The 24,133-nt window shown below is 43.9% G+C and overlaps 2 protein-coding genes across 3 annotated transcripts; one reads left to right on the top strand and one right to left on the bottom strand.

Moving 5' to 3' along the window:
* On the top strand, positions 1-17,275 carry LOC121306790 (major vault protein). The gene is made up of 18 exons (XM_041238717.1): positions 1-151; positions 2,784-2,935; positions 3,898-4,093; positions 4,222-4,435; positions 4,765-4,785; positions 4,979-5,073; positions 5,503-5,739; positions 6,133-6,258; positions 6,459-6,662; positions 8,041-8,285; positions 9,619-9,786; positions 10,075-10,258; positions 10,780-11,074; positions 11,426-11,552; positions 14,983-15,064; positions 15,119-15,163; positions 16,042-16,230; positions 16,713-17,275. The coding sequence occupies exons 2-18, from the start codon at positions 2,787-2,789 to the stop codon at positions 16,845-16,847; spliced, it is 2,712 nt and encodes a 903-aa protein (XP_041094651.1). The 5' UTR covers positions 1-151; positions 2,784-2,786; the 3' UTR covers positions 16,848-17,275.
* Positions 17,276-18,558: 1,283 nt separating this feature from the next.
* pagr1 (PAXIP1 associated glutamate-rich protein 1) lies at positions 18,559-23,868 on the bottom strand. 2 transcript variants are annotated; one of them, XM_041238684.1, is made up of 5 exons: positions 23,704-23,868; positions 21,300-21,513; positions 20,214-20,520; positions 19,727-19,815; positions 18,559-19,525 (listed from the first exon to the last, which is right to left on the bottom strand). In XM_041238684.1, exons 2-5 carry the CDS (start codon positions 21,511-21,513, stop codon positions 19,290-19,292), a joined length of 846 nt encoding a protein of 281 aa, XP_041094618.1. In that variant the 5' UTR covers positions 23,704-23,868; the 3' UTR covers positions 18,559-19,289. The 2 variants fall into 2 exon arrangements, with proteins under 2 accessions (XP_041094618.1, XP_041094619.1); XM_041238685.1 differs by having other exon boundaries at positions 18,560-19,525; positions 23,714-23,868.
* Between the last annotated feature and the right edge of the window lie 265 nt (positions 23,869-24,133).

Below are 24,133 nucleotides of genomic sequence, written 5' to 3'. Positions count from 1 at the left end.
CCGTCTATCACACGCCTCCTCTAAAGACATTTTTTGGAGCAAGGATCTGCACAGTCACCCAGGACCATCGGAGGTGTAAAGAAAGACCTATTGGAATAGACGAATAGAAGGAAACAAAAAACCAAGCCAAAAAAAAAGGAGAAGTTGACAGGTATTAATAATAACAGACGAGCGTTTCTTTAAAGACCCGCGTCGTACACGTAGTTTTTTTTAAAATAATATCTGCCTGTTCTTGAAAAAAAAAAAAAAAATAATAACACGTTTACTGCACTGTTTTCTATCTACACGGGCGAAGAAGGGATTTTGTCCGCCGAAACGTCCTGAAATTACACATTTTAATCGCGTAAACGTTTTGTGTACATTAAAAAAAAAAAAAATATATATATATTTTATTTGGTCTCCGTCTGTCTCATGAACGCCACAGTCTTTCTTTCAGCAGTTTTCCGTTCTTCTCTCTTCTCGCAGTCCTCTTTTAGACGGTGTTTCGAGTATATTTCAATGCTTTATTTTGTATTTGATCTGTGTAGTATATGATCTCTCTCTCGTTTCATTGCGCAGCCCTGTATAAAGTTCGCTGTGGTTTTACTGCGCTGTTTGTTTGTCTACGCCCTTCGCAAGCAATCAAAGCGCAGATTAAAAGCAAATGAAGTAAATATGCAAGAATATATATTAAAAAAATTAAATAAAATAAAACGCATTGAAATTACAATTAGGTGATCGATTCTGGGTTTTATTAACATTTTGAAATACCGTTTTTTTTTTTTTTTTTTTTTTCTTTTCTCCAGATAAAAAAACAAAACAAAAAAACAAGTTTATTTACTTGAATGTACTGTAATTATTATTATTATTATTAAATTAAGGGAAACGAGTTGCTTTACACAAATTGAAATAATTCAAATATGTTTTACAATGCTTCCCTGTGCTTTACCAGACCTCTCTGTGCTTTACAATGCTTCCCTATGCTTTACCAGACCTCTCTGTGCTTCACAATGCTTCCCTGTGCTTTACCAGACCTCTCTGTGCTTCACAATGCTTCCCTGTGCTTTACCAGACCTCTCTGTGCTTTACAATGCTTCCCTATGCTTTACCAGACCTCTCTGTGCTTTACAATGCTTCCCTGTGCTTTACCACACCTCTCTGTGCTTTACAATGTTTCCCTATGCTTTACCACACCTCTCTGTGCTTTACAATGCTTCCCTATGCTTTACCACACCTCTCTGTGCTTTACAATGTTTCCCTATGCTTTACCAGACCTCTCTGTGCTTTACAATGCTTCCCTATGCTTTACCAGACCTCTCTGTGCTTTACAATGCTTCCCTATGCTTTACCAGACCTCTCTGTGCTTTACAATGCTTCCCTATGCTTTACCACACCTCTCTGTGCTTTACAATGTTTCCCTATGCTTTACCACCCCTCTGTGTGCTTTACAATGCTTGTTGTTACCTTGGGGACAAAGTTTAGTTAACTGTATTGCTTTAAGAGCTAGTTATACAGGTCAAACCAGTTATTGCACAGTGCATACAAATACAGCAGTCAGAAAAAATGAAGCAGCCCCCTTCTCAAAGTGTACTGCTTTGATATCTCCCTGGTAAAAGCACAGCACAGTGTAGTAAAGCACAGAGAAGATAATGAATCAGCCTCCTTCTCAAAGCACAGTGAAGATAATGAATCAGCCTCCTTCTCAAAGCACAGTGAAGATAATGAATCAGCCTCCTTCTCAAAGCACAGATAAGATAATGAAGCCTCTGGTAAAAGCAGGGTCAATTATAATTCCAATTAACATCACAGCAAACTTGGTTGCTCAAATTGCAATGATATTTTGTTCAATTAAAATTACAATTGGATAAAAACTCCTGACATGAACATGTTTATTCTGAATAGCCCAGCAATAATACTCACAGATGCAAATACAGGAACACGCTGTACTATTCTACAGACAAATAATGAAGGGGGGGGAGAGAGGGGGCACCAAAAGTGGTTTGAATTCTGGGCGTTCCGACCGCTCGGCAAAACACAACATTGAACTGAGAACGACTCAGCTGGGAAAGGTGTGCGAGTGATCTGTAATTGACCAATTACAATGTGTAATTATAATCTGAATTACACTGTGTACCAAGATTGAACTACAATTTGAGTTGCATTGTCACTGCAATGAATTCTGAATCACAGTTACAGTGATATTGTATTGAATTTTGAACTGCAGTTAGTGATATTTTATTGAATTCTGAATTGCAGTTAGTGATATTTTATTGAATTCTGAATTGCAGTTACAGTGATATTGTATTGAATTCTGAATCAGTGATATTGTATTGAATTTTGAATTGCAGTTAGTGATATTGTATTGAATTCTGAATTGCAGTTACAGTGATATTGTATTGAATTCTGAATCACAGTGATATTGTATTGAATTTTGAATTGCAGTTAGTGATATTGTATTGAATTTTGAATTGCAGTTACAGTGATATTGTATTGAATTCTGAATCACAGTGATATTGTATTGAATTTTGAATTGCAGTTACAGTGATATTGTATTGAATTTTGAATTGCAGTTAGTGATATTGTATTGAATTCTGAATTGCAGTTACAGTGATATTGTATTGAATTCTGAATCTCAGTGATATTGTATTGAATTTTGAATTGCAGTTACAGTGATATTGTAATGAATTCTGAATTGCAGTTACAGTTGAATTGCAGTTGAATTGCACAGTCTCATTGAGATTGTAACCCATGCTGAATGGCACACTCTTTGATAGCTTGCTGTCTGTGTCTGTTCTCCCCTCCAGTTCATGGCTCCACCCAGATTCCCAGAGAAGATGTCAGATGAATCCATCATTCGTATCCCGCCTCACCACTACATCCATGTGCTGGACCAGAACAGTAACATCGCCCGGGTCGAGACCGGACCCAAGACCTACATCCGGCAGGACAATGAGAGGTACAGCACCAGAACCACAACTCAGCACGGTCTATACCTTAATAAGAAATTACAATAATGATTTCAAATAAAATATTATAACGTCATTATATATATTTAAATGCATTTTTCAGTTTTTTAATTACTTGGCTGTATTGCTCATATATATATATGGGCAGCTGGCTCTTATATTGAATACTGTGTTCAGTTCTGGTCACCTCGCTATAAAATAGATATTGCTGCTCTAGAAAGAGTGCAAGGAAGAGCGACCAGAATTACTCCGGGTTTAAAAGGCACTCACATGCAGACAGGCTAAAAGAATTGAATCTGTTCAGTCTTGAACAAAGAAGACGACACGGCGACCTGATTCAAGCATTCAAAATTCAAAAAGGTATTGACAGTGTCGACCCAGGGGACTGAAAAAAGAAACAAGGACCAGGGGTCACAAATGGAGATTAGACAAAGGGGCATTCAGAACAGAAAATAGGAGGCACTTTTTTACACAGAGAATCGTGAGGGCCTGGAACCAACTCCCCAGTAATGTTGTTGAAGCCAACACCCTGGGATCCTTCAAGAAGCTGCTTGATGAGATTCTGGGATCAATAAGCTACTGACAACCAAACGAGCAAGATGGGCCGAATGGCCTCCTCTCGTTTGTAAACTTTCTTACCTTCTTATATATAAAAATGCACAATACAGTCCAGTCTGCAATACAATCTGGATCAATACAGTGCAATTTAACCTAGGTTTGTCCAGTCCAATTAAGTACAATACATTCTGGTCCAATCCAGTACACTACAGTCTAGTCCGGTCCAATACAATACAATGTGGTGTAGTTCAGTCCAATATAATATAGCCTGCGGATACAGTAGTTTAACATAGTCCAATACAATACAGTCCAGCCCAAACAAAACAATAGTCTGATCTTGTCTAGTTTAGTCTAATCCAGTCCAATATAGTCCAGTTTGGTTACGCCCCTCCAGGGTTCTCTTTGCCCCGGTGAAGATGACGATGGTCCCGCCCCGTCACTACTGCGTGATTCAGAACCCTGTGCTGCGCGATGCTGACGGGCGCGTCGAGTTCGACCAACTGGGGCAGGCCAAGCTGAGGCACGCAGACCTGGAGATCCGACTCGCCCAGGAGCCCTTTCCCCTGTACCCTGGAGAGGAGCTGCAACAGGTACAGAGACCGGTCAACACACTGCAATACAGAGCAATCAATACACTGCAATACAGACCGGTCAACACACTGCAGTACAGACCAGTCCAATACACTGCAGTACAGACCGGTTCCTCTCTCTCCCCCAGGGCCTGACCCCTCTGCAGGTGGTGTTCCCCAACACTGCCCTGCGGCTGCAGGCTCTGCTGGACTTCGAGGATGACCAGGGCAATAAGAGAGTGGCCGGAGATGAGTGGCTGTTCGAGGGGCCTGGTGAGAACAGCTGCGAGAGAATGTGTGTGTGTGTGTGTGCGTGTGCGTGTGCGTGTGCATGTGTGTGTGTGTGTGTCTGTGTGTCTGTCTGTCTGCACTGACATTATTAATACAGGTCCAGCCCACTGTGCCAAATTAAAGATCCTAATTTCTCTCTCTCTCTCTCTCTCTCTCTCTCTCTCTCTCTCTCTCTCTCTCTCTCTCTCTCTCTCTCTCTCCACCGTGGATGTAGGGAGCCTCCTCCACCTTCAGCACCTCTGCTAGGATCCGGTGCAAACCTAGGCTGTGTTGGGCGGGTAGGCTGACGCTCGGTCCTTTCTCCCTCTCTATCTCCTACTAGAGACCTCTCACTGGCCGGTGAGAGGGAGAGAGGGGAAGGGAGAATGACTGAGGAGAGGAGAGAGACTGGTCAGAGGGGAGGGGAGAGGAGAGAGTGACTGGTGATAGGGGACGGGAGAGTGAGAGGAGAGAGGGAGGGAAGGGAGAGGGTGACAGGAGAGAGGGTGGGGAGGAGAGAGACTGGGGAGAGGGAGGGGAGAGAAAGGTATTTAAAATACGTTTGTGTCTGACTCTCTGTGACTGTCTCTCTGTCTCTCTCTCTCCTCTCTCCCCCTCCTCTCTCTCTCTGTCCAGGGGAGGAGTGGCTTGTTCGCAAGGTGGGTGCCTACCTGCCCGGGGTTCACGAGGAGGTTATGGACATCGTGGACGCCTTCGTGCTCACTGATAAGGTGAGACACCGGAACAGTAGCCATGTCACAGACAGACAGACGAAGCACTGTAGAAGGCACGAGCTGAATCGCTTGTCTGCTTGACTTATTCTCGCAGTTTTACCTTTGAATTCTCATTGAGGGTTTTAATTTTTTTGTACCTGGTTAAATGAAGGAACGGATTGCCTGATATATTGACTGCTGTATTGACTGATGTAAGGACTGTTTTATTGATTGCTGTATTAACTGATGTAAAGACTAATTTTGATATAATGACTACTATATTGATATATTGACTGCTGTATTGAATGTTACGATATCTGATATTGATATGACTGCTGTATTGATTGATATAGTGACTGATATTGATATATTGGCTGCAGTATTGAATGATATAATGACTGATGTTAATATATTGGCTGCTGTATTGCCCTCGCCTCTCCCCCTCAGAAAGCGCTCCGTGTGCGCGCGCTGCGTCCGTTCCGCGACGCCGGGGGGGTGGACAGGCGCACGGGGGAGGAGTGGCTCATCACGCACAGCCAGAGGGATGCGCACATCCCTGACGTGTCGGAGGAAGTGGTGGGCGAGGTCGAGGTCACGACCCTCGGCAGCCGGCAGTATTGCGTCATCCTGGACCCTGTGGGGAGGGACGGGAAACCCCAGCTGGGGCAGAAGCGAGTCGTCAAGGTGAAGAGCCGACTGGCTAGCTAGCTAGCTAACTAACTAACCAGCTAGCTAACTAACAAACCAGCTAACTAGCTAACTAACTAGCTAACTAACTAACCAGCTAGCTAACTAGCTAACTAACTAACCAGCTAGCTAAATAACTAGCCAGCTAACTAATCAACAAGCTAACCAAATTTCCAGTTAGAGAATCAACCAACCTGTGAGATAACCAGCTTACTAACTAACCAGTTAATCAGCCAACTAATTGGATAACCAGCTAACTAACCAACTAACTTGTCAAGTTAGCCTACAGCTGGTGCAGAACCAAGCAAGGTGAGGCGCCTACCTTCAGACCAAGTGTCAAGCGGCGCTACAGGTTCATGCCTTGTTTTTCTTTCTCGTCCTCTTTCCCAGGGGGAGAAGTCCTTCTTCCTGCAGCCTGGAGAGAGCTTGGAGAACGGGATTCAGGACGTCTTCATCCTGTCTGAGCAGGAGGGTCTGGTGCTGAAGGCAGTGGAGGCTTTCACTGAGACTCAGGGGGTAAGCATGTGTGCTGATGTCTTACCCTCTCTGTGTCCTTGCTCTCTCTCTCTCTCTTCCCTCTCCCTCCTTCCTCCTATGCGCTCTCCCTTCTTTCCTTTCTCCCTCCTTCTCCTATATCAGTGGATAAGGGTGTCTGCTAAGCAATAATAATAATAATAATAATAATAATAATAAAGTATTCTCTATCTGTCTCTCAGCAGGTGGAGAGAGGTGAGGAGGAGGAGGAGGAGGAGGGCGGGGGAGCTGCGGGGGGCGTGTCCCGTCGCCCCGGCGATCGCTGGATGCTCCGGGGACCCCTGGAGTACGTCCCCCCCGTGGAGGTGGAGGTGCAGCTGAGGCGCCAGGCGATACCCCTCGACGAAAACGAGGGCATCTATGTGCAGGACATCAGGAGCGGCAAGGTAAGGCAGCTGTGGCCATGTTGGATCCTGCACGAGGAGGGAACCCTGTGCAAAGCAGTGGGGACGTGGAGCCAAGATGGCCGACACTGGGGCACAGTTTCACAGTCATATAAATATCCGTTCTGTATTGGTTGGGAAATTGAGAGCTGGCTGAAGCAGTGAGGCAGTTTCACTTGGGATGTAGGAGGGAAGGAACCTGGTGTAATGGGGCTCTGCACGCCGAGGGCGCTTCTAACAGCAGCGAGTCAAGCTCAGAGCAGGGAAGAAATTGATTCTTTTCAAATATGGATTTGTATAACCAGCATGATGATTGTTATTTTTGTTGTCATTTTTAGCTTTTTAAAACTGATAATTTTACTTTTTTTTTAAAAAATTTTTTTATATAAAGTGCCGATTGTATGAGAGAAACGAAACCTGGACTATTTACAACTTGACAACCTTTATGGAACAAGCATATATTTTTAATATATGGTAGAAAAGTATGATCCTTATGTTTTTCATATATAGAAATTGGCCCCTTTTTATATATTTAAAATATATGGGATATATTTAAAATATATTTTAGTCTGTAATTTTATATGGATTATAGACTAATGAAAATATATGGTGCACCATATATTTTCAACATATAAAATAAATATATGGATTACATACCAAGATATATTTTAAATTTATCCCATATATTTTAAATATATAAAAATAGGTCAATTTCTACATATGAAAAGTATAAGGATCATACTTTTGTATCATATATTAAAAAACATTCTTTATTACTGCGTGTGGTCTAGTGGTTAAAAAATCGGGCTTGTAACCAGCCGGTCCCGGGTTCAAATCCCAGCTCTGCCACTGACTCGCTGTGTGAGACCCTGAGCGAGTCATTAAACCTGCTTGTGCTGCGTCTTTGGGGAGAGGCGTTGTTGTAGGAGACTCTGCAGCTGATGCATAGCTCACACACCCTTGTAAAGCACTTTGTGATGGTGGTCCACTATGAAAGGTGCTATATAAAGATTATTATTATTAAAGATGATTTATTATTACAAAGTTACAGTGGTAATAATTAAATGAAAAAAATATATATATAAATACATACAAAACTAACCTAGGCGTTAATAATCGCAGGTACAAATACAGAAACACAGTAGAAAACTTTTTTCAAACAAATAATGGGGGGAAGAGTCACTCCAAGTGGTTGAAAATACTTGCTCAAAGCACAGCATGGAACTGAGAAGGGTGCAGCTGGGAAATTGAGTGTAATTGAACTGTAATTGAATTGCAATTACTACACCACGGTTCGAGTTGCTCAGTTACAATTCTAACTAAGCAGAGTGCCTGTCAATCGAAACGTGTCGGTAACGCAAGCCCCGCCTCCTCGCTGCAGGTGCGCGCTGTCATTGGTCAGACCTACATGCTGAACCAGGATGAGGAGCTGTGGGAGAAGGTGCTGCCCCCCAACGTGGAGGCCCTGCTGACTGCAGCCCGGGACCCTCTCGCTGACCGTTCAGACAGAGAGCGCGGGAGGGAGAGTAAGGAGATTGTCGAGCGAAACCGGACCAGGGTGGTGTCGTACAGGGTGCCTCACAATGCAGCTGTACAGGTGTACGACTACCGGGAGAAGAAAGCCAGGTACACCTGGCATAGCAGTGAGAGCCAGCATCAACACTGATAGCAATGAGAGCCAGCATCAACACTGATAGCAATGAGAGCCAGCATCAACACTGTGATAGCAATGAGAGCCAGCATCAACACTGTGATAGCAATGAGAGCCAGCATCAACACTGTGATAGCAATGAGAGCCAGCATCAACACTGTGATAGCAATGAGAGCCAGCATCAACACTGTGATAGCAATGAGAGCCAGCATCAACACTGTGATAGCAATGAGAGCCAGCATCAACACTGTGATAGCAATGAGAGCCAGCATCAACACTGTGATAGCAATGAGAGCCAGCATCAACACTGTGATAGCAATGAGAGCCAGCATCAACACTGTGATAGCAATGAGAGCCAGCATCAACACTGTGATAGCAATGAGAGCCAGCATCAACACTGTGATAGCAATGAGAGCCAGCATCAACACTGTGATAGCAATGAGAGCCAGCATCAACACTGTGATAGCAATGAGAGCCAGCATCAACACTGTGATAGCAATGAGAGCCAGCATCAACACTGTGATAGCAATGAGAGCCAGCATCAACACTGTGATAGCAATGAGAGCCAGCATCAACACTGTGATAGCAATGAGAGCCAGCATCAACACTGTGATAGCAATGAGAGCCAGCATCAACACTGTGATAGCAATGAGAGCCAGCATCAACACTGTGATAGCAATGAGAGCCAGCATCAACACTGTGATAGCAATGAGAGCCAGCATCAACACTGTGATAGCAATGAGAGCCAGCATCAACACTGTGATAGCAATGAGAGCCAGCATCAACACTGTGATAGCAATGAGAGCCAGCATCAACACTGTGATAGCAATGAGAGCCAGCATCAACACTGTGATAGCAATGAGAGCCAGCATCAACACTGTGATAGCAATGAGAGCCAGCATCAACACTGTGATAGCAATGAGAGCCAGCATCAACACTGTGATAGCAATGAGAGCCAGCATCAACACTGTGATAGCAATGAGAGCCAGCATCAACACTGTGATAGCAATGAGAGCCAGCATCAACACTGATAGCAATGAGAGCCAGCATCAACACTGTGATAGCACTGAGAGCCAGCATCAACACTGTGATAGCAATGAGAGCCAGCATCAACACTGATAGCAGTGAGACCCAGTACAGCCAATGTGATAGCAATGCAGCCTTCCTCAGTCCATCCACAAGGGCTGTAACAAGGGAACCCACTGCTCCGTGTGTTTGCCCCCTTGCCCTGTGTGTTTGCCACTGTGTATTTACCCGTGTGTTTGCCCCCCTCTATATTTACCCCTGCCCTGTGTCTCTGCCCCGCAGGGTGGTGTTTGGCCCTGAGCTGGTCATGCTGGGCCCAGATGAGCAGTTCACGGTGATCAGCCTCTCGGGAGACAAGCCCAAGAGATCCAACGTCATCAAAAGCATCTGCCTGCTGCTGGGACCAGACTTCTGTACTGACATCATCAACATAGAGACTGCCGAGCCAGCATCAACACTGTGCTAGCAGCTGAGCCAGCATCAACACTGTAGCAGTGAGACCCAGTAACCAATGCAGCAGCCTTCCTCAGTCCATCCGCTAGCTGTAACAAGTGAACTGTCTGTGTGTTTCCCCCTTGCCCTGTGTGTTTGCCACTGTGTATTTACCCGTGTGTTTGCCCCCCTGTGTGTTTACCCCTGCCCTGTGTCTCTGCCCCGCAGTGTGTGTGTGTGTGTCATGCTGGGCCCAGATGAGCAGACAACGTCATCAAAAGCACGCCAGACTGCATCTCTCTATACATATATAAAACTCCCTCTCTCCCTCTCCCTCCCCCTCAGGCACTTCGATCTGAAGGACAAGTCCGACCCAGCCGAGGGGTTCCGGATCTTCAGCGTTCCCGATTTCATTGGAGATTCCTGCAAAGCCATTGCCTCCCGGATCAGAGGAGCGGTCGCCTCGGTGCAGTTTGACGACTTCCACAAGGTGGAGAACACAGTCCAGTATAATATATAAAACTATGGCTATTGAAACTCAGGGGGCCGTGTGAATCATTGCTGGAGCCACAGTCCAGTATAATGTATAAAACTATGGCTATTGAAACTCAGGGGGGCTGTGTGAATCATTGCTGGAGCCACAGTCCAGTATAATATATAAAACTATGGCTATTGAAACTCAGGGGGGCTGTCTGAATCATTGCTGGAGCCACAGTCCAGTATAATATATAAAACTATGGCTATTGAAACTCAGGGGGGCTGTGTGAATCATTGCTGGAGCCACAGTCCAGTATAATATATAAAACTATGGCTATTGAAACTCAGGGGGGCTGTGTGAATCATTGCTGGAGCCACAGTCCAGTATAATATATAAAACCCTGGCTATTGAAACTTGGGGTGGGGGGGGGGGGGCTGTGTGAATCATTGCTGGAGACACAGTCTCTCTGTCTCTCTCACACTCCCCTCTCACCCTCTCTCTCTCTCTCTCTCTCACACTCCCTTCTCTCTCAGAACTCGAACAGGATTATCTGCTCGGCTGTGTTCGGGTTCGATGGACAGATGAAGGTGCGGGACAGTTTCCGGTTCCCTCAGAACAATCTGGTGATCACGAGCGTGGATATCCAGTCTGTGGAGCCAGTAGACCAACGGACCAGAGACTCGCTGCAGAAGAGCGTGCAGCTGGCTATAGAGATCACCACCAACTCGCAGGAGGCAGCGGCCAGGTGTGTGTGTCTGTGTGTCTATCTGTGTGTCTGTCTCCGTGTGTGTGTCTCTGTCTGTGTCGCCCGGATCGCACGTCTGATATGTACAGACACCAGTGTACACACTGGTAATCGTGAGTGGTTGTAGACAGACTGTCTGGTCTGTTCGCCTGTCCACGTGTGTGTGTGTGTGTGTGTGTGTGTGTCTGTATCTGTGTGTGTGTCTGTGTCTGTGTGTCTGTATCTGTGTGTGTGTCTCTCTCTGTGTCTGTGTGTCTATCTGTGTGTCTGTGTGTGTGTGTGTGTGTGTCTGTGTGTGTGTGTGTCTGTGTGTGTGTGTATCTGTGTGTGTGTGTGTCTGTGTCTGTGTGTCTGTATCTGTGTGTGTGTGTGTGTCTGCACTGACATAATTAATACAGACCATGCTGACTGCACCAACTGATTATAATCTCTCTCTCTCTCTCTGTCTCTCCTACCCCCCCTCCCATCCGAGTCACGTGGGCGTCTGGAGAGGCAGCGGATCACTGACCAGTCCGAGGCAGAACGAGCCCGCAAGGAGCTGCTAGAGCTGGAGGCACTCAGGTCAGGCCTGGTTTGCTGTCCAGTTGGTTTACATGAGCGCAGAAAACCCAGAGAGCTGTGCAGACTGCAGGAATTGCACTCCGTTAGATTCCGTTTGTATTTGCAAAATATATGTCTGTCAAGTGATTTAATAAAAGAATCGCGATTTTAATCTTTAGATTTAAAAAAATATATATTATCTATGTTAATCTTGGTTTTAATCTTAGATTTAATTTATACAGTGATTGCATCCATCTCATTTAAATGTGTATTATTATTATTATAATTATTATTATTATTATCATCCAAGCAACATAAAAAAACCCTGGCTTCCTGTTTCTGGATTCTCGTTCTAGTTTTAGATTTATTTACAATCCCAGTGGACTGTTTATTATTGTTTGGTCTTGTATCTTGTCAACTAAATTGCCAAAATGGTTTAATAGATCAATTAAAAAAAATATTCAGCGAAAAAAGGCACTTTACAGAGCATTAAAAAAGGACCAAAAAGAAAGTACACAGAAAGAGTACACAGAACTGCAAATGCAAGTCAAAAAGGAAGTTAGAAAGGCCAAGAGAGAAATAGAAATGAACATTGCTAAGGGAGCTAAAACCAATTCCAAAATGTTTTTCCAATATTACAACAGCAAGAGAACATTCAAAGAGGAGATTAAATGTTTAAGAGATACAAATGGCAAAATCGTAGATGAAGAAAAAAAAAAATAGCAAATATGTTAAATGATTACTTTTCACAAGTTTTTACAAAGGAGGATACGGACAACATGCCCCACATTGTCATCCAGTTCCTATCCAGTTTTAAATAACTTTAGCATAACTGAGGCAGAAGTGTTAAAGGGACTAGGAGCTCTTAAAATAAACAAATCCCCTGGGCCGGATGAGATCCTCCCAGTAGTACTCAAAGAAATGAAAGAAGTAATTTACAAACCGCTAACCAAGATCATGCAACAGTCTCTTGACACAGGGGTTGTACCGACAGACTGGAAAATTGCAAACGTAATACCGATCCACAAAAAGGGAAACAAAACTGAACCAGGTAACTACAGACCAGTAAGCCTGACTTCTATTATATGCAAACTTATGGAAACTATAATAAGAGCCAAAATGGAAAATTACCTATATGGTAACAGGGTACTGGGAGACAGTCAACATGGTTTTAGGAAAGGGAGATCGTGCCTAACTAACTTGCTTGATTTTTTTGAGGATGCAACATCGATAATGGATAATTGCAAAGCATATGACATGGTTTATTTAGATTTCCAGAAAGCTTTTGACAAAGTCCCGCACAAAAGATTAATTCTCAAACTGAACGCAGTTGGGATTCAAGGAAACACATGTACATGGATTAGGGAGTGGTTAACATGTAGAAAACAGAAAGTACTGATTAGAGGAAAAACCTCAGAATGGAGTGTGGTAACCAGCGGTGTACCACAGGGATCAGTATTAGGTCCTCTGCTATTCCTAATCTACATTAATGATTTAGATTCTGGTATAGTAAGCAAACTTGTTAAATTTGCAGACGACACAAAAGTAGGAGGAGTGGCAAACACTGTTGCAGCAGCAAAGGTCATTCAAAATGATCTAGACAAGATTCAGAACTGGGCAGACACATGGCAAATGACATTTAATAGAGAAAAGTGTAAGGTACTGCACGCAGGAAATAAAAATGTACATTATAAATATCATATGGGAGATATTGAAATTGGAGAAGGAATCTATGAAAAAGACCTAGGAGTTTTTGTTGACTCAGAAATGTCTTCATCTAGGCAATGTGGGGAAGCTATAAAAAAGGCTAACAAGATACTCGGATACATTGTGAAAAGTGTTGAATTTAAATCAAGGGAAGTAATGTTAAAACTGTACAATGCATTAGTAAGACCTCATCTTGAATATTGTGTTCAGTTCTGGTCACCTCGCTATAAAAAAGATATTGCTGCTCTAGAAAGAGTGCAAAGAAGAGCGACCAGAATTATTCCGGGCTTAAAAGGCATGTCATATGCAGACAGGCTAAAAGAATTGAATCTGTTCAGTCTTGAACAAAGAAGACTACGTGGCGACCTAATTCAAGCATTCAAAATTCTAAAAGGTATTGACAGTGTCGACCCAAGGGACTTTTTCAGCCTGAAAAAAGAAACAAGGACCAGGGGTCACAAATGGAGTTTAGAAAAAGGGGCATTCAGAACAGAAAATAGGAGACACTTTTTTACACAGAGAATTGTGAGGGTCTGGAATCAACTCCCCAGTAATGTTGTTGAAGCTGACACCCTGGGATCCTTCAAGAAGCTGCTTGATGAGATTCTGGGATCAATAAGCTACTAACAACCAAACGAGCAAGATGGGCCGAATGGCCTCCTCTCGTTTGTAAACTTTCTTATGTTCTTATGTTTTAGATTTCGCTTTGTGTGATGGTGGTCCATCTATGATGAATTACGCTTATATATAAAAGGAGAGATAATAATTATTCCTCTCCTCACTACAATGAAATCGATGGTTTCCTATACAGCTTTCTACGCTCATAAAACTGATGTTTTTTCATTGCTGTTTTAAATAATAATAATCTTTTATATAGCGCGGGTGCTGATTGACCGTAATTAATTAATTATCTAATATTAAATGGGGCCCAGGGGTGGTTCATCATTTGGGTCCAATACATAAACCATGGCCGGCAGGTAGGGTAGGGAATGTTAACCCAACATCCCTGCCAATTTACGAAACAGGTGAGCTTTGCTCTGCCACAGTATACATGGGACCACCATCACAAAGCGGCTTTACAAGAGACTGGGGGTGTGTGAGCTGTGCATCAGCTGCACAGAGTCACTCCACAACAACGCCTCACCCAAAGAGACGCGAGCGACAAGGGGGTTCAGTGGACTCGCACAAGGGTCCACAACAGGGGGTCAGTGGCTTGAGCTGGAATTTGAACCCGGGACCTGCTGGTTACAAACCTGTTTCTTAACACTGGACCACACAGCCTCCTAATAGTAAACAAAAATCTGTCTATCCCCTTTCACTTCTACTCTCTATTCCTATCTCCCTCTCCCTCCCTCTCGTGCCTGAACAAAATCTGTCTATCCCCTTTCACTTCTACTCTCTATTCCTATCTCCCTCTCCCTCCCTCTCGTGCTGCTCTCCTCTCCTCTCTCCACCCTTTCTCTCTGTCTGTGTCTCTCTCTTCCCCTCTCTCCTCACTCCCCTCTCTCCTCTCTCTCTCCTCCCCCCTCTCTCTCCTCTCTCTCCCCCTCTCTCTCCCCTCTCTCTCTCCCCTCCTCTCCTCTCTCTCCTCTCTCCTCCCTCTCTCTCTCTCTCTCTCCCTCTCCTCTCTCTCTCTCTCTCTCTCTCCCTCTCTCTCTCTCTCTCTCCCCCTCTCTCTCTCTCTCTCTCTCTCTCTCTCTCTCCTCCTCCCCCCCCCCCCTCCTCTCCTCCTCTCTCTCTCCAGCGCGGCGGTGGAGAGTACAGGTGCAGCGAAGGCCGAGGCTCAGTCCAGGTCTGAAGCTGCTAAGATCGAGGGGGAGGGTTGTGTGTGTGTGTGTGAGACTGCTAGGGGGCCGCATGCAGCCAAGGGGGTCAGGCAGACGATTCTAGTAAAAACTAAAGCAGAAGCGCTGCAGATAGAGGCGGTGAGTGTGTGTGTGTGTGTGTGTGTGTGTCTGTGTGTGTGTGTGTATAAAACTATGTGAAACTGGGGGGCTGTGTGAATCATTGCTGGAGCCACAGTCCAGTATAATACATAAAACTATGGCTATTGAAACTCAGGGGGGCTGTCTGAATCATTGCTGGAGCCACAGTCCAGTATAATATATAAAACTATGGCTATTGAAACTCAGGGGGGCTGTCTGAATCATTGCTGGAGCCACAGTCCAGTATAATATATAAAACTATGGCTATTGAAACCAAGGGGGGCTGTGTGAATCATTGCTGGAGCCACAGTCCAGTATAATATATAAAACTATGGCTATTGAAACTCAGGGGGGCTGTGTGAATCATTGCTGGAGCCACAGTCCAGTATAATATATAAAACTATGGCTATTGAAACTCAGGGGGGCTGTGTGAATCATTGCTGGCCACAGTCCAGTATAATATATGTCCAGTATAATAATATATAAAACTATGGCTATTGAAACTCAGGGGGGCTGTCTGAATCATTGCGGGAACCACAGTCCAGTATAATATATAAAACTATGGCTATTGAAACTCAGGGGGGCTGTGTGAATCATTGCTGGAGCCACAGTCCAGTATAATATATAAAACTATGGCTATTGAAACTCAGGGGGGCTGTGTGAATCATTGCTGGAACCACAGCCCAGTATAATATATAAAACTATGGCTATTGAAACTCAGGGGGGCTGTGTGAATCATTGCTGGAGCCACAGTCCAGTATAATATATTAAACTATGTGTGTGAATCATTGCTGGAGCCACAGTCCAGTATAATATATTGTGATTGACGTTGTTGTTGGCATGCTGTGATGTTTCCCCCTCCCTTCCTGTTTGGACAGGAATCTGAGCTGGCTCGTTTGTCGAAGGCCCGGGAACAGGAGCTGGTCTACCAACGCGAGCAAAACAAACTGGAGGTGGAGCGGGCCTCGCGGCTCGGAGAGATCGAGATCAAGAAGTTCCAGGAGCTGGTCCACAGCATCGGTGCCGATACCATCCGAGCCATCGCAGTGGCCGGGCCAGAACTACAGGTACAGATCCAAACAGAGAGTGAGAAAGGGGGGGTGTGAGAGAGAGAGAGGGAGGGGTGTGAGAGAGAGGGTGTTTGTTTGTGTGTGTGTGTGAGTGTGAGAGAGAGGGGGGGGGGTGTAAGTATGAGAGAGAGGGAGGTGTGTGTGTGTGTGTGTGTGAGAGAGAGAGGGAAGGTGTGTGGGGGACAGGGAGGGTGTGTGTGTGAAAGAGACAGAGAAAGTGAGAGGGTGTGTGTGTGTGTGTGTGTGTGTGAGACTCCCATTGCATAGCGGCTTGATCCAGTCCCGGTTTCACTAGGACTTTAATAATAAGACACACCTGAGCTTGTTAGCTACACACACTGGGGGCTGATCAAGCTGGTAGTAAAACCTGGACTGGTTGACACTGCTGTGCAATAGGAGTCTGATTCCCATCCCTGGTGTGTGTCAGTGTCCTTTATTGCCATACAGTCTATTTACTCACTCTCTGTCTCTCTTTCCAGGTGAAGTTGCTGAAGGGTCTCGGTCTCCAGTCCACTCTCATCACCGACGGCTCCTCTCCCATCAACCTCTTCACAACCGCACACGGCCTGCTGGGGGCGCTGCCCAAACCGAGAGAGAAAGGAGAGGAGGAGTGAGAGAGGGGGGAGGGAGAGAGAGAGAGAGAGAATATCCAAAGAGTCCAAGTAGGGTCCTCCAGATTGCAGCAGAGGAAGATTTAGAGTCAGCCTGCAGCTGATGCGTAGTTCACAACCCCTGTGAGTCGCCTTGGATAAAGACGTCTGCTAATTAAATTGATTAACACACAGCAGCGTCATTTTAACAACATGCTGCCCTTGCAATTCGATTAAGAAAGGCGTGTAAATTGTAAAAAGCAATTGAATTGTATGAAAAAAAGGAATTTCTTTCTATACTCAACAGCCTGCAATGCTACTGAAATAACTCTGTGTTGCATTTGAGAGGAGACCCCTGCTGTGTCCTCCCTCTCACTAAAACCGTGCCTTGTTATTATTTTTTTGTTCTGTTTTATTTTGCTTGCATTTAAGGAATAAAGTAACAGACTCGATCGTGTGTGAAACGTGTCTTGGTTTCAACAACATGGACTGGAGCGGCTGTCGTGGAGTTTGTCGCTATCTAGTGGTGAATGCTGTCACTGCACGCAAAAGCAAATGTACAGCGTCAGACAAAAGTTTTGCATAACTTAGAATTTTAGGATTGAGACTTAATAAAAAAAATAATAAATCATTTCGATATTTTATTTAATCAATCAAATAAACTACACAATTATGGCAAAAGTCTCCTGGAATAGTGGTGCAGTGGTATTTCAAGTTAGGGTTAGAAATGTCACATATTGTTTCAATTTGTCAGTTTTTTTTTAAATATCTCGAATACTGCAAAGTGGCGGTGTGGAATTCAATATGTTAACAAGGGAACATTATTCAGCAGCTTTCACTGGACTCTATGAAGCTGAGGGAGTTCATTCTATATAGAGGGGGTGCGATTCAATATGTTAACAAGGGAACATTATTCAGCAGCTTTCACTGGACTCTATGAAGCTGAGGGAGTTCATTCTATACAGAGGGGGTGCAATTCAATATGTTAACAAGGGAACATTATTCAGCAGCTTTCACTGGACTCTATGAAGCTGAGGGAGTTCATTCTATATAGAGGGGGTGCAATTCAATATGTTAACAAGGGAACATTATTCAGCAGCTTTCACTGGACTCTATGAAGCTGAGGGAGTTCATTCTATATAGAGGGGGTGCAATTCAATATGTTAACAAGGGAACATTATTCAGCAGCTTTCACTGGACTCTATGAAGCTGAGTTCATTCTATACAGAGCGGGTGCAAAATGTTTGCCTGCAGCTGTAGTAACACTAATCCTAATATTTTTTTGTTTTTGTTAGTAAGTTCTGTAAAGTGTGTGTGAATAAATACCGCACAGCCTAGTATCGCATGACCTTACCTCTTAATCCACACATAGTAAGCTAATTCTATGGCAATGGTGTAACAGTACTTGGCTAATTGACAAACTTGTCAGTTAGTTTTCTCTATGGTGTAAGCAATGTTTGCACTAATAAGTAGTCAGTTCTGCATATATTATAATTCTGTTCAAACTGAAGTTTACATCTTACCGCTATAAATTATCCTGTCGTTGAAGAGATTATATATTATATATATAAAAAAATTAGTCCTACAAATCTATTAGATGGTGTTTTTATTAATATACAATTAAAAATCGAGCTACATGTAGACAGCCAGGCACGCAAGCACCACTCGCAGACATACACTTTATTTGTAAAATATTTTAATATTTCAAAAATGAAAAAAAAGGATCAATTTTTGAAATTATTTACACTATAAAAAACAAAAGAAAAAAAAAACAACCCATGGAGTTTTATTACCGTTGCAGCTCATCTTGTGTGCTGGAGATCGTGGCAGTACTAGCCCTTCTCACTGTTCGTTTGTTGAGTGGAACACACTCTGGACTGGGCCGGTTCTGGTTCGGTAGGAGCCGGTTTTGAAATTGCTGTGGTGAGGAGGAGGAGGAGGAGGTGTTTGGGTTGGTTCTGAGATGCAGAAAGCCGAGCCGCGCTCTTCCCCTGGTGCAGAAACGCTGGCCGGTGTGAAACTGAACTACATTCTGAAACGTTCTGTAGACCATGGCAGCTCAGAGATTACAGCGTATCCTGAGGGCTCTGTTTTCATAGGGAGCAGCGATCCAGAGAGCGCCGTGACGGGGGAGTGACATCACCACTGGCACTCTGAAGGGAAAACGCTTTCTTCAGCAGAACTGAGTCTTAGAAAATGAAATGAATCGCCCCGAATGCCATTCTTCTACGATCCTAACCAAAAATAACCTCACCCCTAACCTTAACACCTGCCTAGCACCTCACCCCTAACACTAACCTTAACACTTAGCCCTACCCCTAACCTAACCCTAACCTTAACATATAGCTCTACCCCTTGCCCCTGCTCCTAATGTTAGGCGTGTGTGTTGATTTGAAACTCAGTATTTTAATTCCCTCAGCTAGCCCTTCTTTCTGCACCCAGGTGGGTTCTGGTTCCGGTCCAGTCTCAGTATTTGCGTTGCTGGGGTGAGAAGATGGCGCTGGGCCCTCGTTTGGGGGTGCCGCTGCCCGGGCCCTGGTTCTGGTTCTTGTGACCGGGCTGTGGTTCTGGTTCAGGGTGCTGCTGCTTGAAGACGTCTCGGCCCGTTCTCAGGATGTGCTCCTCGATCTTCTTGTGCCTCTTCATGTCCGACAGAACCTTGTCCAAGCGGGCCTCCCTGCGCTGGGGGCGACCCACAGAACCTGAGAGTCAAAGAAAAGCGCACTCAATGAAACAGGATGGGTCCGACTCACTGCGTATTGTGAGCCTTTACATTATGCATTGGAATAGAGGTCTGTAGCATTTGCATGTAAAAAACTACAGCTCCCAGTATCCCTGTAGGTGCAGAGGCATGCTGGGAACTGTAGTTCTAGCCATGGCTGTGCAGAGAGACAAACAGTTACCAGGGGTTCTCCGACGGTCGATAAAAGAGGTTTTTGGGGTGACAGGGGGCGCCTCGTCATCAAAATCAAACTCTGTAGGAGAGGGAGCCCTAAAAAAAACACAAAGAAACAGGAGGTGCCAGTGATCATGCTGATAAGAGGTGAGAGAATGGATTTTAAAGATGGTCAGCACTCCTTTAAAGGGAGGGGTCAGTGATCCTGTTAATAAAGCTAATAAGAGGTGAGAGAATGGGTTTTAAAGATGGTCAGCGCTCCTTTAAAGGGAGGGGCCAGTGATCATGTTAATAAAGCTAATAAGAGGTGAGAGAATGGATTTTAAAGATGGTCAGCGCTCCTTTAAAGGGAGGGGCCAGTGATCCTGTTAATAAAGCTAATAAGAGGTGAGAGAATGGATTTTAAAGATGGTCAGCGCTCCTTTAAAGGGAGGGGCCAGTGATCATGTTAATAAAGCTAATAAGAGGCGAGAATGGATTTTAAAGACGCTCACCTCTCTCTCTCCCTGTCCTCTCGCTCCCTCCTCTCTCTCTCTTCCTCGGAATCCTCGCTCGCCCCACTCATACGGTCGGGGTCAGGCTCCGGTGTCGGGGGTCGTCGGGGGAGGAGCTCCACATTGAGCTCGAGGACCTCTCCTGTGGCTAGCAGCCCGTAGAGACGCCTGATCTCGGTGACAGGGGGGGTCCAGTGAGCAGGTTCTGAAATTTCATCATCACTGCAGGGCAAACACCAGTCTTCCGAGTCGTCCTCCTTCAGCACCTCCCCGTCTCCTCCCTCTCCCTCTCCTGCCATCCCTCCATCTACCAGAAATCACACATACAACAAAAAAATAAAAATCTAAACAGCCACTATTAAATGGAAGAATTGAAACCCGGTCACTGCAGAACAGCTCAGTCCTGGTACTCAATACTAAAATGCTTAAGAAATGATAGTTAAGGACACATCAAGCTGGTAGTGAAACCTAAAATCCATTCTCTTACATTAGCTTTATTAACATCATCACTGATAAAGCTAATAAGAGGTGAGAGAATGGATTTTAAAGATGGTAAGCGCTCCTGTAAAGGGAGGGGCCAGTGATCCTGTTAATAAAGCTAATAAGAGGTGAGAGAATGGATTTTAAAGATGGTCAGCGCTCCTGTAAAGGGAGGGGCCAGTGATCCTGTTAATAAAGCTAATAAGAGGTGAGAAAATGGATTTTAAAGATGGTCAGCGCTCCTGTAAAGGGAGGGGCCAGTGATCCTGTTAATAAAGCTAATAAGAGGTGAGAGAATGGATTTTAAAGATGGTCAGCGCTCCTTTAAAGGGAGGGGGGTCAGTGATCCTGTTAATAAAGCTAATAAGAGGTGAGAGAATGGATTTTAGGATTTACTACCAGCTTGATCAGCCCCCAGTGTGTCTAGGCAACAAGCTCAGGTGTGTCTTATTATTAAACTCCTAGTGAAACCAGGAATGGATCACCTTGCTGTGCAAAGAGCAGTCTTATTCCCATCCCTGCTATAAAAAGTTATGTTTGAAATATTTGTGCATCGGAAACTAAACTAAACCGATTCTCGACCCTAATTACGTTTCGCAAACAAACCTTCGTTTCTGTCTCTCTCTCTGTCCATCTCATCGTCATCGTCATCATCATCTTCATCTTTCTCTGTTGTTTCTCCCCCTGCTCTCTCTGCCTCCTCCTCCTCCTCCTCCTCTCCTCTCGCTCCCTCGCTTATTTTCTTCTCTTCTGGAGCGTCGACAGCTAGAGACTCCAGTCCTTTCTGCACCTCCCCCGTCGAAGTTTCTGTCGACTGCATCTTTGAAACAGAAACGGCATCCGTTCAGGGACAGCAGAGGAAAACAGTGGGTCATTTATAATTCGGGCTTCTGGTTTGCTGCGTTTTACCTCGACTAAGAATTCAATTCATCCTCGTTAAGCCAATTCACGTCTCTCAATCACAGCTGTGAAAAGCGTTCGTAGTAAAACCGATTTCATTTGGAGGGTTCCCCCGCCCCGCCCCGCCCCGCAGTGAAACAACTAGCTTTTAACTCGCAAGTCTTTCTCATTTCAAAGCTGAAGCGACTCCTCTTTATCGATGGAAATCCAGTCACGCTGCGGCACGGTGGTGATAAAGCGCCTCCTGCAGAAAATCCTTTATTTTTCATCAGAGCTTCGATAAAGACGAGTCGCTTATTGACATCTTGTCCTGCTTGTAAATGAAAAATGAAGGCTTGATTTAAAAGCCCATTTAGTTTTAACAGAAACAAACGCTGTAAATGAAATCAATTTTAATACGAGCGCATTTCCCAGCTGCGATTGAGAGACACGGATTGGCTTAACAGGGATCAAGCGAATTCTTAAAGCAGAGTAGAAAAGTAAGAGCAGGACACCGAAAATCAGACAGAGTTATAAATCACAATGCCAGCAGCATCGATTGCTGAAACTGAATTCCAATCAAGGTGCTGTTTCATTCAGGACATAGGCGTCACTCCTGGTTTTCAATACCAATTCCTTTCTAACATCAGTTCCTTCGAAGGGATTGATATTTTACAGGCATGATAAAAAAAAACAAAAAACTATTGCGAATGTTCAGCTGCTTTCATTTGAAGGCAATTTTAAATCGACTAACAGTGACTTCAAGTCATTGTACTGCCACTGTTGTGAGAAGCTCACTTTTACAGAATGCTGTTGATTGCAATTTTGATCAACGAGGTGGAATTGATTAAACAGGAACAGGCCCCAACCACTGGAATTCTAGTTAAAGCTGACCTTGTAGATACAGTAATTAAAATCACAATGTATATTGAGCATCGAAAGAAACTGATCCCTTATATTTGGATAAACTTCACTAGCTGTGATTGGAAAATGACACTGCCTCCAACACGCCGATCGCTTGAAGGCGCTGCTCTCTGGACAGATGTGACATGTTGTTGTTTTCTGTGTTTTTTCTTTATTGCTTTTATTCAAGCTTGCAATTCAACAGCTGAAATCACTCCATATCCAGCGTCCAAACAACTGTCTCGCTAATCAGGTGATTAAGAGCTTCAGTCACAGTCGCTCCAGCGTGTCGTGGGCAAGGATGAGTGATCAAGCGATTAAAAAGAAAAACATTTTGTCAATGTTCATCATTTATATACCTTTTTTTTCAAAAATAAAAGGTGCTATAATAGTGATACGTTTCTTTGGTATAATTACACTACAGCTCAACGCAGGCATGCCTGCCTAACTAGTTGTAATTACACCATTGATCAATTACAGATTTGTTGAAAATCGATCATTAGTCTTGTATTTTCAACCCCCTTAAAAAGTTGTACCGGGGGGGGGGGCGCAATCCACGAAGGAGAAGTAATAATAAATATAAAGGCCATTTCAAATCCTTTAATGATAAGGCACGGGAGGGTCAGATTAACAATGTGTGATTGAGACACGAAAACTTCTAAGACTACTGCACAGCAGTGTATATACAAAATCTTTTAAAAATAAAAATGTTAAATAACATACATGCAATCTTATAATATATATATATATATATTATATAATATATATATATGATATATATATATATATCTATAGTATATATATAGATATATATATATATATATCTACATATAACAGGACTAGTAGGATAAGAAACGGCACAACATGTTTTAAAAGTCACTGTAGAAATCCGACAGCGATAGTGATCATGCATCTATTAACATAACGAGGTACTGTGCCCCCCTTTATACTGCGGGACAAGTGACAAGGCGGTACGGTCATGGCTCCAGCTTGCCCCATAATGCCATTATAGGCGAAACACAAACATCTCGGTCTCTTAACTGTGGCTACCGTTAGAGAGGACACGCAAACAACCGAGACAACACACACCAACACACACACACACACACACACTCTTAGGGTTAGCTGTTATGGCTGGATGACATACAAGCTAAAATGCATCGTGCGCCACGTTTAGATACAAAATGCATACATATAAAACAACAACAACAACAACAACGTACTTCACCGCTACTTACTAAAATTGCGCCAGATTCTTTAACTGTCTTCAACCTTTTTCGCCTGCAATTAAGTCCACATTAGCGCACTCGTACGCTCGTCACGCTTACAAACCGAAAATGTGATATTTTGTTAGCTGGACGGGTAAACTGTTCGGTTTTCTTTGAGAATGTGAACGCTTGCTTTTTTTTAAAAGCAAAAAAAAAAAAAAAAAAAAGAGAAGTCACATTTCCGCCATTCTTCTAAAAACGCTTTGTTTTGGGGGCGTGGTTAGAAGGGTAAATAACTACACATTTAAATCCGTATTTAAATAAAGTTAAAGATCTGACTACGACTCTGGTTTGTTAATGCAAACGAAGAACGCATCTGGTGGTTAAAATATATATATATCTATATTTTTTTTAAATAGTTTGGGTTGGTGACGTCAGGGGGTTAATTCG

This window comes from Polyodon spathula, chromosome 50 (assembly GCF_017654505.1).
Source record: "Polyodon spathula isolate WHYD16114869_AA chromosome 50, ASM1765450v1, whole genome shotgun sequence".
In the NCBI taxonomy this organism is placed as follows: Eukaryota; Metazoa; Chordata; class Actinopteri; order Acipenseriformes; family Polyodontidae; genus Polyodon; species Polyodon spathula.
This window is presented reverse-complemented; position numbering and strand designations above follow the sequence as displayed.